General features: G+C 39.7%; 1 protein-coding gene across 1 annotated transcript; it reads right to left on the reverse strand.

The window, feature by feature from the left end:
* Window positions 1-15,846: 15,846 nt before the first annotated feature.
* LOC147800421 (G protein-coupled receptor GRL101-like) lies at window positions 15,847-16,982 on the reverse strand. Its single transcript, XM_087146897.1, has one exon. The coding sequence runs from the start codon at window positions 16,980-16,982 to the stop codon at window positions 15,873-15,875; it is 1,110 nt and encodes a 369-aa protein (XP_087003023.1). The 3' UTR covers window positions 15,847-15,872.
* Between the last annotated feature and the right edge of the window lie 956 nt (window positions 16,983-17,938).

A 17,938-nucleotide genomic window follows, 5' to 3' on the forward strand; every position in this document is an offset into this window, starting at 1 on the left:
AGGCGCGGTTTTCACATCGATAGTCGGTGGGTTCGAATCCCAGCGGTATCTTTTTATTTTCCCAGCGCTTGCTGTCAGACAGTAACTATAAGAGACGCTAAATTCACCCTGTCAAATACCATCAGTACCTTAGCCTAGCGGGTAAGCTCTTGAGACTGTCCGCGAAGTCCAGGTGAGCGCCTTAATACAGGTTCGAGACGTACGGCCGACTCGGCCGCCAGGGCTTAGGGGCTTGTCTCGTTTCCTCCCTTGCATGGTCGCTCAAACCCTTTTGGGTTAAATTGATGGGCAGGGAGGAAGTGCAGTGGGATGGGAACCCGAGACCCAGAAGAGTCCTATATGGAAACCGGTAACTGCGATTCGTAGCGAATTTCAGGAGTCCGTGCGCCTGAATGCTTGGTCAACACCGCATAACTTTTGTTTTCCCCCCCCCCCCTGGCCGCATTTCTTTTCACGTCCCTGGGGACCCAGAACCCACAAGGCAATTTTGTAGGTTTGAATACAGTGACCAAAGGGATGGATGCTGTTTTCAGGCTTCATTTGTAATCTTAATCTCCTACATAGAAAATGAAAATGGATCCCAACCGTGTTCGGGTTACATTTCTTCTATTATAAGTAATCTCAATATAAAAGCAGTAGCGTATCTAGTGATTGTTTATGGTTAAGAAGTAACAGATCCAAGGGTGGCACAGTTGGGCGGAGTAAAGTAATCACGTACATATAACGGACAGCTTTGTTTTTGATAGTACTGGCACTCAACCAAGTTGAGAAACCGCTCAGAATACCTTTCCTCATGCATGTGAAATGTTTTGAAATCTTTTATTCTATTCTAAAAACGTACAATTATAGATGAAAGTCTTCTTTTTTTTTTCAAGTCAACGCCATTTAGTAACTTGAGCAAATTTCATTTCCATATTCAAGGCTGATGGATTGGGAAACAACCACTGGCTTGTCTGAAAACGTTTGGTCGATTTAAATATTTTGACTGGTGGGTGTAATGTGCTATTACAAGATAGGAGAGCGATAGGCTGCCTTGAATTTTGAAACTCAAAGGCCTGATTGGTCCAGCATAGAGTTTAAGTTTCAAAACATGAGTACTGGACTGCGCCCAACCCCGGTCAAGGGCAAACCTTGTTTGCGAATTTCGAACCAACAGTCGGCAAAACCCTGACGCTCATCAGCGCAGCAGAAATTGACCCTAGCTTGCAGTCACATGCGATTATTTCCAGCAGTTGAAAAAGTTGGAAATTCACAGACGTTAGCCTAACGGCCAAACTACGCAGTTTTGCACTATAAGCCCTTAGGTCATAGGCCCATAACCTGGATGAGAGACAACCTTTCCTAATTTTTCACCCCAAACCGATATTGGAACCTTTTCCCCCTCTGTTTTACACGTTTTGGGGAAAATTGTCAAAACTGGCGTTTTCTAAAGGATGCAGGAGAGTAAATAGGCCGAAAACTGCTTGCTCTCGCTAGCCAAATCACAATTTGTGTGCACGCAAATCCTCAACGAAATAGAGCATTTTGCGGCCCAGGAACTTGAAGATTTGTAGAAAAGTCAAATTTAGACGGGTAAAGAGTATACAAGCTAGCGTCTCAGTGATATTTGGAAGATATCTGTGTCTGAAAACGGTCTATTTTTCGGGAAGTGTAGGCATCAATATTTCAAAATGGCGAGGGGCCTCAAAACTGCATTTCAGGGTTGACCTTAAGTGGAAATAAGTATCTTCAGAGGTCGTCGATTAATGAACAGAAGTTTGAAAAGAAAATGAAAAGACTTTCAATTTAATTTAAAACACGCCTTCTTTTGTTCCGCTAAGAGCCGATAGACTTGTACAAGCTTGCTAAAGTAATATGCGGATCTGATGGGAAATGCGAGTGGCCAAACTGAGTTGAAGAAAATGCACTGTCACAATGATAGTAGGATCTACAGCACTAGTGCTTTATTTTAGAAACACAGACTGATATCACTGAAAGTGTGATGGTAACCGAGGAAGACTGGACCGAAGGAAGACTGAAGATGGAATATTCTGAGAGTAATAATTTAATGCAGGCTGGGTGGTAACTACCAAAATCCGTGGTCAAACTTGCAGTAGTAAAATTATTGACAAATATTGCCTGGAGGGGTGGGAGTACTGCTTGGAGATTGCCGGATGGACCACAGAGAAATATCTATAAGGTTACAAATCTACCACAAATGGGAACTTCATCAACAGTCTTAAAAAGAAATTGGTCAGAAATTGGAAGAAGGGTCGGCCAGATAATTAAAGAGTTAGAAATTCTAGGATTATACTTATTATGTAAGAGCAGTTCCCATATGTAAACTTTGCTCTGGTTTTTTTCTTTTTTTTTAATAAAATATGATATAGGCCTACGCTACTAAATTCAAATTTATGAATTTATAAATTATGCCATGCATAAGTGACATTTATTCAAGTTAAAGCGGTTAGATTATTTCAAGATATCTTAGGCTTTTGACATGTCTTTTCATTGATTCCAAGATATCTTAAAATCAATTTCAAGATATCTTGAGCTCATATTCAAGATATTTTCAAATCATTTTAAGTCCTCTCTAAATTTATTTCAAGACATCTTTAAATAAATGCCTTTTAAGATATCTTCGTTTTCAAGACATCTTGAAATCGTTTTCAAGATACATTGAAATCGTTTTCAAGATGTGTTTAAATTACTTTCAAGATATCTACAATTCGATCTCAGGATATCTTGAAATCCATTTGTCAGATATTGTAAAAACAGTTTTCAGATATCTGTACATCCATTTCAAGATATCTCCAAATAAATTAGAGATATCTTCAAATGGATTATAAGATATCTAGAAATGAATTTGAGATATCGTAAAATGGATTTCAAGCTATCTCAAATACTATTTTTTAAAATCCATATCCATTTCAGGATACCTTGAAATAATCAAAAGAGACCACTTTAACTTGAATAAATGTCACTTACGCGCGCCACACTAAACAGTACACCGTAAGAAGAGGTGACGCAGGGCACGAAAAATAAATTGCACCATTATGCACCAACAACTTGGAACCTGGCCGACACTTAGGCGCACGTGTGTTCACCCACCCTTACACAGCTATACTTGTGGGGTATTTCCTTTGTTCTCGTGTAGAAAACTCCTGGGTTGAAATTTCGACCGTATGTCCCAGATATAGTGCACTTCAATTTGCGACAGATTTTTACCCATCAAAAATTTCCCCTTTTTGAGTTATTTCCAAATATAAGTTTCGTGAAATTCTTGTGGGGTACCAAAATTGGTACCCCACAAGGGAGAAACTGGCCTTGTCGGGTACTTCCCATTGTTCCGGTACCCCACAAGGCCCGATGTATAAGCGCAGGATGACATGCATGTAACACACACGTGCTTACGAGTTCTTGTGCAAACTTGGCGTAGCGAACAAGAATAGGCCTGACACCTCTAGCTTTGCTGTGATCTCTCTCCAATTCGTAATTGTGTCGTCAGTTCAGTTTAAACCACGCCCACTGCATATAGAGTTACATGGAACCATGGAACCGGAAGTTAATGTGCAACTTGATTGTTCGCCCAATGGAAGCTTGCAACAGCGGTGCGTGCGCGTGTATGACGAAGTCACTTACGAACCGGATGTTACGCACTCAGTGCATAGGTGCGCGAGTTCATGCCCATTTGACGCGGAGCACGCTGAGTACGCGCAACGAGCATAATGTGGAATGTATGGTCTTCAAGTCAAGATTAAATCTGATACACCGTTTTCCTAAAGACTCTGTCCATAACAAGTACGTCTCACTTCATCAAATTAATACTATTAAGGAAATAAATACGTGCCAATTAGTACATTAAGGAAATAAATTAGGCACCAAAAGTGATAAAACAAACAAGGTGTCGTAGCCCCAGGGATTCATGTGAAGCCTATTTTCAACCAACCAGATTAATTATTATCTCACAAGGGGTACAGCATTATCATCAGGGATCATGATGACACCGCTACATAAGATGACTTCAACAAAGGACACGTCATATGCACTAAATTTGAACCTCTATTCTACTTCACACAACATAAAACTGGCATTTTCAATTTACTTTGGCTTTACCAATTGTCCTTTTTCTCATTTTCACAGAGAGTCCAGTATTTATCGTATCATCTAACCGATTTGATTCGTTTAACATAACTCCCTCCATGTAATTATTCAATGATTTTACCAAAAAAGATCATATCATACATTTACCTTTACAAAAAATATTATTAAGCATTTTAACCTTAACTACATGTAATACACATGATTATATACCAAAACCCACTAAAAAGAGGCGGGATATTTTTCGCACAACCTGAATCTCACTCAGGCGTCCTATGCCTGATCTTTTTTGGCATCATGCATGTACAAAAAAACTCATCAGGGTGTCAATGTTTTTATTCTATGGTTCTCGTCTCTTTTTATGCAGGGACGCACTTCTATTTCAACTCATTGTGATGTATGAGTTGAGTTTCACAGCCTCACGCATGGCGATCAAAGTACATCCGGGACGTTGGTGGAAAATTTGTCTACATTTTGACTGAGCTGTCCAACGGAACAGATGGGAAAGCGGTATGTTTGATTTTACAATAATTGGCATCAGGTGGCAAAATGACGGGTCAAATGTTGTTACAAAAACCATGGCTTGACCCTTGGAAAAATACACTGCACTGCGGGTATGTGGATTCTTTAGGGGTTGAGAGAAGCTAATGATTTCAGGGCACTAAATCCCTAGATGTGCATGTAGACTCCATGTTTTTCTCATGCCAAGCTTGTTGGGAAGAATCAGGGGACGCGTTAAAGAACACCAGGGCTAATTTGACTTTAAATACCAGTTTGTTATGTGAAATGGACATCAACTTGCTGGTAATCGGTGAAAGAGGAAAGAAAGAGCTTTCAAAATAAATTAAACTTATATAAGCTTATGGTAAATACTTACTAGTTACTCAAAAACTCAACTACAGAGCCATGACACCTTGAAGACACCCAACAACTAGTGTAGATAAAGATTGAATTGTACAAATTTAAGTCAAGAACTCTCGCCTTCACACTTTTGGAAAGTGCAATTTCAGATGCCACCATGATTGACTATGTAAGGCAATTTTCAGGTCATTTATACTCGAATATATGCAGACTTTTTTGCGCGGTAATAGGACCGGAGAAATGTGGAATTGCACAAAAACAGCAAGCGGTAGGTCAAGAAGTCTCTCCTTCTTTCGCAGATATTTCCCTCACTACATGAAATAACGATATTAAACGTTCATCATTCTATAGAATAACATGTGCCCTTTCAGATGACGTCGACTGACAGACCTGGACAATTGTTAGGTTATTTATGCTGGAGACTTCTTTGCGCGCCAAAAGGACCTGAAGTGTAGATAAAGGTTGAATTGTACAAAATTAGAAAACAGTGGGTCAAGAACCCTAGCCTTTTCTCGCTGATAGTTACTGAAATATGGATATTAACATTACATCATTGGATAAAAATATGCTCTTCCAGATGCAACCGTGGTGGACAGATTTAGAAAATTTTCAGGTCATTTATAATCAAATATGTGGAGTCTTCTTTGATCAGGCACCCCTTTCCTGCAGTTTGCCTCACATTTTTTCCACCCCCAACTACACTACTGGAAACATGCAAACATGGCTTTAGTCACTTCCCAATGACTTATCAAATAAAGACTTTTTTTCAATACGGCATTCACTTCATATGGATATTGAACTATCTGTGTGCTTGTGAAGACTCCGATGACGATGATTTGATCAGCTTGTAAAGTGAACAAGAGAGTTTGTGTAGCCTATAATCAAATTCACTGAAAGGTATCCTTTAGCTGTTCCTCACATTGAGCCGACACGAAATTGAAGCGGATTCGAAAACGCGAATACATTCCCTACGTTTGGGAAATGTACTAGTGGTCATGATGCAAACTAACCGAAGGCTTGTTTAGCAGTGTAGGCCCTGTCTAGCTTTTGATGGCGTAGTGGCTATTTGGCTCATTCAACATGTTGTTTGGGAGAAAAATCAAAAGTCTTATTCATGGTCCCAACATCCTTGCTTTCATTTCATGTTGATATTTTCGTAGGGATTTGGAGGTAATATCTGATAGGCCTAAGTAAATTCTTTGTAACAAAAAAACAATATATATTAATAAAATCCGTCAACCCTCCCCCGAGATACTGCTGTCTGCCTGCAGTTTGGGCAAATAGGGGCCCTTACTGGTCAACACCAATAGCCACTGGCGCGAATTGGGGGAATGGGATTGGAAAATTGTTAAGGGGTTACCTGTCTGGCCATGGATTACCATATGACACTATAGAGGGCGATGTAGGCCTATGACTCGTAGTCCTGCAAACAGGACATCCAAAGTAGGTACTCGTGGCTTACTGGTGTGTTTTTTTCTCCCTTTTGAGTGTCAGTGAATACATTTTGATTGGGGATAATATATCCCCATCCCACAGAATTCTCACTCATGCCAGTAGCTCTATCCTGGAGAAGCCGAAGCCGTGCTGGATTTTACAGTCATTTGCAAAAGTTGAAGGCCACCTTGAATTTTATTGGTATTTCTGTCACTGGGCCTACATTACACTGTCTCACTGAATGATAACTTAACATAATTTTACAGTGGTGCATAACATCAGTGTGGTGCTACATACCAACTTGAATGAAATGCTTTTGCAAAGGCAGGTCTTGTATGACATTTTGTCTGTAAGGCAGCTTGGGTAAAAAAAAGCAGTTTAAGCGAACAGAAATAAGGGAGGGCACACTGAATATTAGACTGTTAACATGTCAAATCATGGAAATGTAGTCAAAAATGTTCAACCAAGGTACCAAGGTTACACATTGAAAATAATGTATGTTTTGAAAACCTCCCTTTTTCAAACTCTTACTTGGTGTTTCAGATTTTTTTTAACTTCAGAAATCCCACGTACAGACTAGGCTCAAAACATGGTGAGTGGGGCGTGAGCTGACTCCAGAGAATTCTACTCTTATAGTGAGAAACTTCTGTTCATCCAACCAAACCCTTTGCATTATCCAGAGCAGTACCTTGTAGTAATGATCCACGGATGTTTGCTCAGTGCAGCTTGGGGTGAAACAAGATATTTAGATTTAAGTATTGCAAATCTGCTGTTTTACATGATTCAATTTAGGAATCAACAAGTTTTGAGTCGGCGATAAGCCTTCCTGGATGAGGGTTATCCAGGAGTAGAGTAGTAACTTCAACGTTTAACTCTGTAGCCGTATAGCCGTCAGGTCTCTTATTTACCATTTAGACCTACTGTGGAAACTAACCAGACTTGACAACAGGTGGCAAAACAGCAGCCTTGCCATTACACAGGCTTGGCCGTTGGGCCATTATTCAGTCAACCATGTAGTGGAAGTAGTAACAGTTTGCCTTTAAAATTATTGACTTTTGTTCAGGAAGGCTTGCCATAGTCTTAAAAATACTGACTCCTGTGTCCGAATAAATTTAACTGACAGATAACCTGGAATATTTGCATCAAATAGAATTTTCCTGAAAAGACAGTCTTGTACCGACGTCCGTCGGTTTATGTTTGGGCCAAAAAGGTGGCTGCGTCCTTAATATTGCTTTCGATTCAGATTCAGATTAATGCAATTCAGTATAAATATCCGACAAATATCCGACATATTGAAAATTAAAAATCTTTTTTCCCTAGTCGAGCAGTGCATTATAAGAGGCAAACTCTGGGGATGAGCTTGCTGTTTGTCCGTATGCACATTTCCTGAAAAGACGGTTTTGTACTGACGTCTTGGCCAAAAAGGTGGCTGCGTCCTTGATATTGCTTTCAATTCAAAAGGTTAGATGCCTTCTTGTTTCAGATTAATGCAATTTAGTATAAATATCCGACAAATTGAAAACACAACTAAGAGCCCCAATAATGTTATCTATTTCTACTTTGATGCGGCCTATACTCGGCAAGGTTCAAGAGTCTATATTTAATTCCGAGGAAATTGATTACTTATAATTATAATGCTTATTATTAAGACCTTTTTTTTTATAATACTTCTCAGTGACGCCGGCAACATACTGCGTGAATTAAAAAAAATACTTTTCTTCACAACATACGTACAGTTTCAATATATGTACCAATATTTGGTTATACACAGTAACACACTGGACTTTTAATTCAAATTCATACGTTTCTTTGTCTTTAAATTATCCATGCATGCGGCATCTAGATTTTTTGCCGACTCTCCGAGTATATTTACGAGGAACATTATGCCACTTCATTGGTTCTTCAGAAACAAATGCCCGAATAGATGGAATTAAGGCAGGTACGAACAATGGTAATTCTTCTGACTGTCTTTTTAATCTGCTTTAAACAAATGCATAATTGTCAAGAGATTTTTTGACAAGCTGTTTACATGCTAGCAGTTTTGATTCCACACCCCAACGCCATGAATCGCCTTCAAAATGGGTTTTTAAGATACAGTAAATTATCTCAATAGTGTCTTGCTCACTTGTTGCAATAGATTCAAACAGTACTCTTGTGTGACCATTTTTTTAATTATTTTGTTTCCTACTTGTTTTCTTCAGAAGGCTCTGCAGCGGAATATACCATCATGCGTCACTCGTATTTTAATATCAGCACTACTGTTACCATTACAAACTTGAACCCACACAACATTGTGTGTCCATTCCGGGGGGGATACATCCCCCTATACACATGTTAATGTGGGGATGAGCTATTGAATCACACCCCACTTTTGTGGTGAGCAAAAAAAATAGTAGAGCGTAAGAATTTTTCAGACTTCCAACGACTGAAATGCATTCAATATCACGCAAACAATGTAAACAATTTCAAAAGTCATAAATATACCATTTAGAATACATATTATAGATGTACATTAATATCATGAACATATCAACCTCTTTATGTGTCAACCCCTCCCTCTTTTCACACTTTAATGCCACTTTCCTCCCCACAACTTTCTCCTTCTCCAATCCCTCCCAATATCTTGCACAGATCTACGCCACTGCAATACAGGAATTAATATCAGTTAACAATTCAAATTGGTTTCTAATATAACTTAATCCAAAGATTATACAATTTTAAGTACATACAGACAAATCTGGGGAGTCGTTGTTCAGACTCACGCACGGGTTATTAGCTTCTGAGCGGCCTAGTGCTCGTATGTTTGATGTGGAAAGTATTATAGCAATGCCTTCTAATTCTTGTCAACGTTTGAATTTATACTACAAGCACTCATTAATTCGACTCCTTTGGACTCAAGCTCATAAGCTGACTGAGCAGTTTAGCTATATATGACATAGTAATGCAAAATTAAACAGCGTCTTGTTACGAGACGCGTGAAGAACTGTGCACCAAATTGTACGCTTAACTGTGAAGTCTGTGTGTCCAATCTTTTTTCCCTAGTCGAGCAGTGCATTATAAGAGGTAAACTCTGGGGATGAGCTTGCTGTTTGTCCGTATGCACATTTCCTGAAAAGACGGTTTTGTACTGACGTCAGTCGGTTTTTGTCTGGGGCAAAAAGGTGGCTGCGTCCTTAATATTGCTTTCAATTCAAAAGGTTAGATGCCTTCTTGTTTCAGATTAATGCAATTCAGTATAAATATCCGACAAATTGAAAACACAACTAAGAGCCACAATAATGTTATCTATTTCTACTTTGATAAGGCCTATACTCGGCAAGGTTCAAGAGTCTATATTTAATTCCGAGGAAATTGATTACTTATAATTATAATGCTTATTATTAAGACCTCTTTTTTATAATACTTCGCAGTGACGCCGGCAACATACAGCGTGAATTAAAAAAAATACTTTTCTTCACAACATGCGTCCAGTTTCAATATATGTACCAATATTTGTTTCAACTGTATAACCAAATATTGGTACACAGTAACACACTGGAGTTTTAATTCAAATTCTAACGTTTCTTTGTCTTTAAATTATCAGTGCATGTGGCATTCAGATTTTTTGCCGACTCCCAAGAGTTATATTTACGAGGAACATTATGCCATTTCATTGGTTCTTCAGAAACAAATGCCCGAATAGATGGAATTAAGGCAGGTACGAACAATGGTAATTCTTCTGACTGTCTTCTTAATCTGCTTTAAACAAATGCATAATTGTCAAGAGATTTTGTGACAAGCTGTTTACATGCTAGCAGTTTTGATTCCAAACCCCAACGCCATGAATCGCCTTCAAAATGGGTTTTTAAGATACAGTAAATTATCTCAATAGTGTCTTGCTCACTTGTTGCAATAGATTCAAACAATACTCTTGTGTGACCGTTTTTTAAATTATTTTTTCCTTCTTGTTTTTTTTCAGAAGACTCTGCAGCGGAATATACCATCATGCGTCACTCGTATTTTAATATCAGCACTACTGTTACCATTACAAACTTGAACCCACACAACATTGTGTGTCCATCCGGGGGGGATACATCCCCCACACACTTGTTAAGGTGGGGGATGAGCTACTGAATCACACCCCGAGTTTGTGGTGAGCAAAAAAATAAGTAGATTGTAAAGAATTTTTTAGACTTCCAACGACTAAAATGCAATCAATATCACGCAAACAATGTAAACAATTTCAAAAGTCATAAATATACCATTTAGAATACATATTATAGATGTACATTAATATCATAAACGCATCAACCTCTTTATGTGTCAACCCCTCCCCCTTTTCATACTTTAATGCCACTTTCCTCCCCACAACTTTCTCCTTCTCCAATCCCTCCCAATATCTTGCACAGATCTACGCCACTACAATACAGGAATTAACATCAGTTAACAATTAAATTGGTTTCTAATATAATTTAATCCAAAGATTATACAATTGTAAGTACATACAGACAAATCTGGGGAGTCGTTGTTCAGACTCACGCACGGGTTATAAACTTCTGAGCGGCCTAGTGCTCGTATGGTGGATGTGGAAAGTATTATAGTAATGCCTACTAATTCTTGTCAACGTTTGAATTTATAGTACAAGCACTCATACATTCGACTCCTTTGGACTCAAGCTCATAAGCTCACGTGCATCCCTCGACCAGAAAAGGTCGTAAAAGGACAAATCTCATCTTGAAATTAACAATTAATATCAGCACCCTCACTGGTAACAATTCCATCCAACCCTTAGAGGCCACTGTTCCCTTTTTCTTCAGGTAATGCTTTTTCGTTTACCTCCTACAAGTGCAAAAAGACTGAAAACTCGATGTTTGGCATAAAATGCAAAACTCTGAGTGATAACACGTGATGACAATGCATGTGCTACGCATGTGCAATGCATGTGCTCAGTGTGCCCCGCCAAACCATCCGTCTGAAAAGGGAAAACCATAATGTACTTCCAAAAAAACAAGTGAGAAACATGATGTTTCAAGCATAGGAAGCTTTACACAGACCTGAAATGAATGTCTCAGTGAAATCATGTCCATCTACACGGCTGGCTTCCTTGTTTTCTTTGGACTGGCCCCCTCTTTTCAGATAATGCAATAAGTGTTTAACAGAATGGCTTACACAAGTTAGGGTTGCAGTAAAAAATTACATAATCTAACTTATGTAGGGGCGCAAAGAATGCGGGACAAGTGTGCTGGTATCCAAGCGACATTTACATATTTGGTTACGTAGTTCTCCACTGGTGCAACTTTATGTTTTGTCTAGACTATGCCATGCTGCGCGTGGTGTAATCGGTGTCTGGCTGGTGTAGCCTGGTCTGGTGCGTGAACAGCACTGTGTGTGTCCTAGAGAAAACGTAGTCCAGGAAAATCTACTAAAACGCATGACTGCATTTTGTGTACAAACAAATGTTACACTGAAGCTTCTTCCTGAGATGTCATCACAGTTTGCTCGTGAATATGGAAATACTCATTACCATAAAAAACCAAAAGGCATTAAAATACCCTTGAAAATAAGGTTTATTGAGGAATAAAGGTAAATTTTAGATGTTTGTTAATCAAAAACACTGATTGCAGCTACCCTTTAAGTAACCGTAACGTATCCGCAGTAGTTGACTTATTAATCACGTGTACTGTTCTTAGTATCGGTAAGAAAGGATCGTGAATAGAACATCACTGACGTGTGGGTAGGGTTGTGGGCAGAGTTGCAGAGGTCTGCCCGAAGATCACCGTCTAGGAAGGTGGTGAAATACTGGACAGCCAGAGTGTCAGCAAACGCCAAGAGTTACCCTTTATGTTGACTTAGTTAGCGCCCGCAATTGGCGGATATATCTTGTGTGCAGTCACTCGAGTGAGGAGTGCCCAGTTGCGGATACATGTTATAGGTTGCGGAGTGCGAACTATACGCGGCACTCTGCGATGTGTGGAGTGCCGGTTATTCAAGTGTTCTTTTGTAATTGCCTTTTGTGTTATTTTTGTACAATATAAAACAAATTTCAAGTGTTGAAATTTATTGGTTATATAAGATAAAGAAAAGTATATTTAATAAGTTCAGTTAAACTTGCCGTTATTTCATTTGCCCAAACATGCTCATTGTGTCAGTCGACCAGGTCACCCAACCAATTAACAATCGGTGGTATAGTTCAGCCAAAACGGCCCCTAACTCTGGACCTTAGATTGCTTGTCAAACTCATGGGCCAAAGCTGATAATTAAGAGTTAGGTCAGGTGACTTTCCTGTAGTCAGTATCAGAACAGGACAACGCAATGCTCAAATAGTTGCAGACTTGAATTGGAGAGTGGAGAAGGACAGACTAAAGACATTTCTCAATGAGAGTGCTAGTGGTGCACTCTGTAAAACACGCCAGTCAGATGGGAGTCAGGTCAACTCGCCCCCTCGTCAAATCGCCCCCTTACCATCTCGCCCCTTTGCCAACTCCCCCAACTGAGTCTCCCCCATACAAAGTCGCCCCCTGGCAAACTCGCCTCCTGACCAAGTCGCCCCCTCAGAGGAGAGTTCACTGCTTTGGACATCTACATTTCTATGTGTCCTTCAGAAGGTGGGATATTGAAGAGTTCACCTTGAGAATTATTCAATAAACTTGCGTTCAGATGATTCAGTCGCCCCCTAAGCGGAAGTCCGCGATTTGACCTATAATCGTTGACCCACAAAACCATCTAAAAATCACCTGAAAACAAGCCTCTGCCAGCCCTCTGATCGATAAACTGAATGGGGTGTCTCACGTTCTGCTGAAGTTCCTTTAAAAAATGCCTAGAAATGATCGGAAACATTCGGCTGCAGGTCCAGAAGATCCAGAGGATCCAGGAACCGCGCCACTAACATCACGTGATCCGTCCGACCAATCACCAGACGCTGTGCGGTGCGCGAGTCTAACGCAATTGCAGCGCTACAACGAGAAATCAGGGGGCTGGCAAACGATCCAACTTCCGAGCCTGACAAAGCAATCCTCAACCAAGAAACACTCATGAGTAGAATAACTGGTATTGAGAACAAACCGAGGGAAATGGAGGAATCTCTGTCTTCTCGTCCAAATCTATGGAAGAACTACAGGCGAAAAATGAATCCTTGATAGACAAGATCTCCAAGATGACTGTCGAATTGCAAACGACGACGATAAATGTCACAAACTTAAAGGAAGCAGCCCTTAGGCCGGAACGGCATTCCCACAGTTATAATCTCCGATTTGCTTGTAACCCTGAAACCAGATCCGAGAATCCTGCTTATCCCTGTAATGAGGTGAACAAGATTCTCGCTGAAAAACTCAGAATGCCCGACGCCGAAATTGAAAACGCTCACAGAACTGGTCGTAAGCCTGATTAGTCCACCGACAAACCGAGATATATCTCTGCTTGATTTGCCTATCGTCTACAAATAAAAACTGTCGGGCAAAACTGGGCAAACTGTCAAGGCAGCCTTTACGAACCTAGGAATCTTTGTCATGTGAGATCTCCCGTCGAAAAATTTCAGAACCAAAAGATTTCTCCGTGACATCATGAAGCAATGCAACCTGTACATTAATGGTGTGAAAATCCCTCCCCCATGAATAGCCCAATACATATATAAATCATAGCTTGGATTAATCATGTCAAGGTTAAGTGGTGATGATATTTGTACCTTTTTTCATCTGATAGGACTTTGATATGTTCTGCCTTTCTTAGAATTGCGTTAATTGACACCCCTAGCACACGTGTAAAGTGTTTTCCTTTCGTTGAGTACTTAGACCTTCCCTGTTATGGTTATTCACATCCTGTTATATGGAATTTTTTATTGGTATGTGTATAAATTGTTCCGTTATAAATGCCTGTTAAGTATCCATGTAGTGTATGTTGTAACCCGTTGAGAACAAACTAAAATGGGATTTTCTGTGACTCCTGTAAATTGTGGACCCACCTTAAATGACTATTATAACTGAACATACAGTGATGATAATTGGTTTTGCCCTATCTGTCTTACAATATCTTTCCTTTCAATTCCTTGGATTCTGAGGAATTTGCGGCCGCGAATTCAGTCTTGAGCTAACGAATTCACCATTTACTAACGTAGTATATGTAATTACTCACTATCTTAACTCTTTTGAACTGCCCCTTGTCAGTGATCCAGATAATCGTTATCAAATTGTAAATCATTCTAGTTACTATTCATATGATAAGTTTGTGGACTTTTTAAAAATCAATTCCCCACAGATAATTATAATTTTTCACTTCTTTCTTTAAATATACGTAATTTACCGCAATTTACCACCTAAAATATCTTTTATGTGCACTTAATTATGATTTCTCTGTCATCGGATTTTGTGAGAGCTGGCTGAATGGAAATTCCTATATAAATAGTTTAACCATACTTGGATATACTCATCAGACTAAAATCAGAGTTGGCAGAGCGGTGGAGGGGTTGCCTCATATTTATCCACAAATCTTCAATATGTATCCAGACCTGACCTGAACGCTTATTCAGACAAATCTTTTGAATGCATTTTTATTGATATTTTCACACCCCAAAATCATAAGAACCTTATAACTGGGATTGTATATAAACCCCCCGATGCAAACTTGATTGCTTTATTACTAACTTTAAAAACCTTTTCTGATTAATCACTAATGAAAATAAGCCCTGCTTATTCCTAATAGTATCCCTACTCGACAAGCACTGCTTCTATGGGGCCCAATCCACAACCATTTTCCTTTCTGTTATACCTGTACTGTTTGTAATTAGGTGGAAATAAAGAATGAATGAAAGAATGAATCGTCAGATGTACCATATCTGGGTCATGTCAGCACTGATCCTGAATTGCGAGTAATGTTTATAAGTGGAGAAGACACCATAAACTTATTTCTAAATAGCCACAAATAACCAAACCTTGTGTCATCGGATGTCCAGTTAGGCAAGGATATGTCAAGTAATGTGCACCGCCTGCAGTAGGCCATCCCTTATGTTATTTGTTTTAACTTACTCCAAGTATCATACAAGTGCATGTATGCTGTGATGTCTGAACTAGTGACAAATATACCACTCAATACGTTATCATCTTACAGTGCCTGAAGTTTAAGTCGGTTTAAGACACAATTAAGCTCCCAGTATGGCTTAGATTAAAATAAATATATTCAATTACCGCTCAATTGAGATATGTATTTTGCAAGACAGGCATTCAAACTCTTACAAAAAAAAATTTTTTTTTTAAACTTCAATATTAAGACGAAAGGTTACCAAGCTTTTTGCGTAACTCATGGCCTCGGTAAGACGAAAGGTTACCAAGCTTTTTGCGTAACTCATGGCCTCGGTAGGGTCAAATTGCACGACCATTTGTGTAGGTTAAAAATGACCATTTTCCGAACCATTGATTCCGCCTCACTTTGATATGACAGAAATCTGTTTATTCTGTGAGTCTGAACTTCTGCTTTGTACACATGGTTTTGTTTTCTGCGTGTTTTGCTTACACTTGCAAGTTGTTTGCTTAGGATTTAGTTGCGCAACACACGGTGAAAAACGTATACAGGTAAGGATTGAGCGACGAGTTGATTGGCACAATCAAAACGGCGGTCCACGCGTAAATGCTAGATGATAGTTTGACCCTCCCTGTCTGAGACAGAATCCCCATGATTATTATTGGCATCCAACAGCTGAAATCGGTTAAAATGATCGACGCCATCTTGATTGCCATTTTGATTTCACGCTCCCTGTGTGCATTTACTCGGACAGTTTTTGCTGTCCGCTTCACACTGATGAAAATGGCTACGTAGCAAAATAGCACAATCAGGAAAGCAACCAGATTTACGCCAAGAAAGAGAACGATTGACAAGATCCAAGACGGTTTCTCTCCTGCAGGTTTAGGAATGTTTTCAAACCCGAAAAGCTCCATCAGGATAGGAAAAGGTGGGGGCTCATATTGGTCGTATGCTGCCTTGGTAGTGAGAGGAAGTCCGATACATACATCCGAAAGTCCATATACGTCCGAATCAGTCCCAACAGAAAGTGTTGGCACTAAACTCAAACAAAGCGCCAAACACCATGAGACAACAACGAGGATTTTAGTTGTTTTGTCCTTGAAACCGATTTTTTTAAACGGAAAGACAATGCCAAGAAAACAGTCAATGCTGATAAGTGTAACGAAAAACACCGAAGCCTCACTCGACAGAACTGACAAAACTCCAGCGACTTTGCACGGTATGCTGACGCGCCAGTCTGGGGCATAGAGATAGTACTGGTCGCCATACATTAGATCTGCCCCTGCTATGATTAACATGTAAACACCCATCAGAAAGTCTGCTGCGGCCAGATTGCAAACCATAAGTGACAATGTCTTTTTTGTCCCTTCTTTCCCTTTCCGCTTAAGCCTCCAAATCAGCACAGAAAAATTACCGATGAGGGCGCTTATTCCTAATACCCATAATGCCACTCGCAATATGACGTTTGGCATAAGGCTGTCGCACAGGTTCAAAGCTGGTTTAACCTTTGTTGTCAGGCAGTCGTCCTCGATGGAAAAATTCGGTAGCTCAGAAACGACACAGCACAGGCGGTAATCATCAACGATCGTCCAACTGCAATGTTGATCAAAAAGACACATCTTAATGCACTTTGAAGAATTCTAAACATAAGTTGTCTTAGGTTTGATAAGAAAAATACAAAAGTACAAACAAAATAATATAAAAGCACCGACATCGTTTGAGGAAAACACTACTGCTTTCGTTGATATTAATCAAATTAGCAGTCACTCCCAAGGAAGCAACAATTTGTCTTGCGCGACACAGAAAGCACTTGGTATCAATGTTTAATTATTTTAACACCAAAACAGCCGGGTTACCAGTTATGTTGGCCCCCTTTCATAGCTGTGTGGGGGATCCCTCCCATCCAGTTGAGGTACCTTTTTGAATCTTGGCATAAACCTACAGATGCTCACCTCATTGTAAATCGGAAGTTTGAACTCGAGCAGAAATAAATGGTTTTGTTGTTACGATTCCTTAAACATTCAAGGATGCGTGCCACAGCGCGTGCACTGAGCACCACATACACTTTTGGCTGACCTGTCTCGGACAACGGGTACTGCGCCTCATTCATGTGTTTGATTTTCACAAAACTGGTGTCGAAATACCCAAGCACTTCGACAATATTGGTAAAGGTATCATCATGGATGGTGGATTCCTCCCCCGAGGTCCTTTAGGGTTAAAAGAGTTTAGACAACTCTCATGGCAACTCTCTAACGAATTCAAAAATTTTATCCTATCTTCTAATTCAAAGAGCAAATCCATTGATGAGCATAACCCAGATATTCCATGACATACTGTGTCATTCGAATCCATTTCTGGGCATACTTTATGTCACATTGGTGTTACCTAAGTAGATTGAAGCAGTTATGACCGGTTGTTTTCCATGGTAACAGATCGCGATTTTATCAGTTGGGAAATGGTCACTTTGTATACCACATATTACAATATGTTCCGGATCACAAGAACATAAGCGACGTCCACCGTGGTACATGAGAAATTACCTCATGCACCTAGAAACTGCTAGAAAGTGCTGTTA

Source organism: Acanthaster planci, linkage group LG01, assembly GCF_054643075.1.
Source record: "Acanthaster planci isolate LZ-2023a linkage group LG01, COTS_SCS, whole genome shotgun sequence".
NCBI lineage: Eukaryota > Metazoa > Echinodermata > Asteroidea > Valvatida > Acanthasteridae > Acanthaster > Acanthaster planci.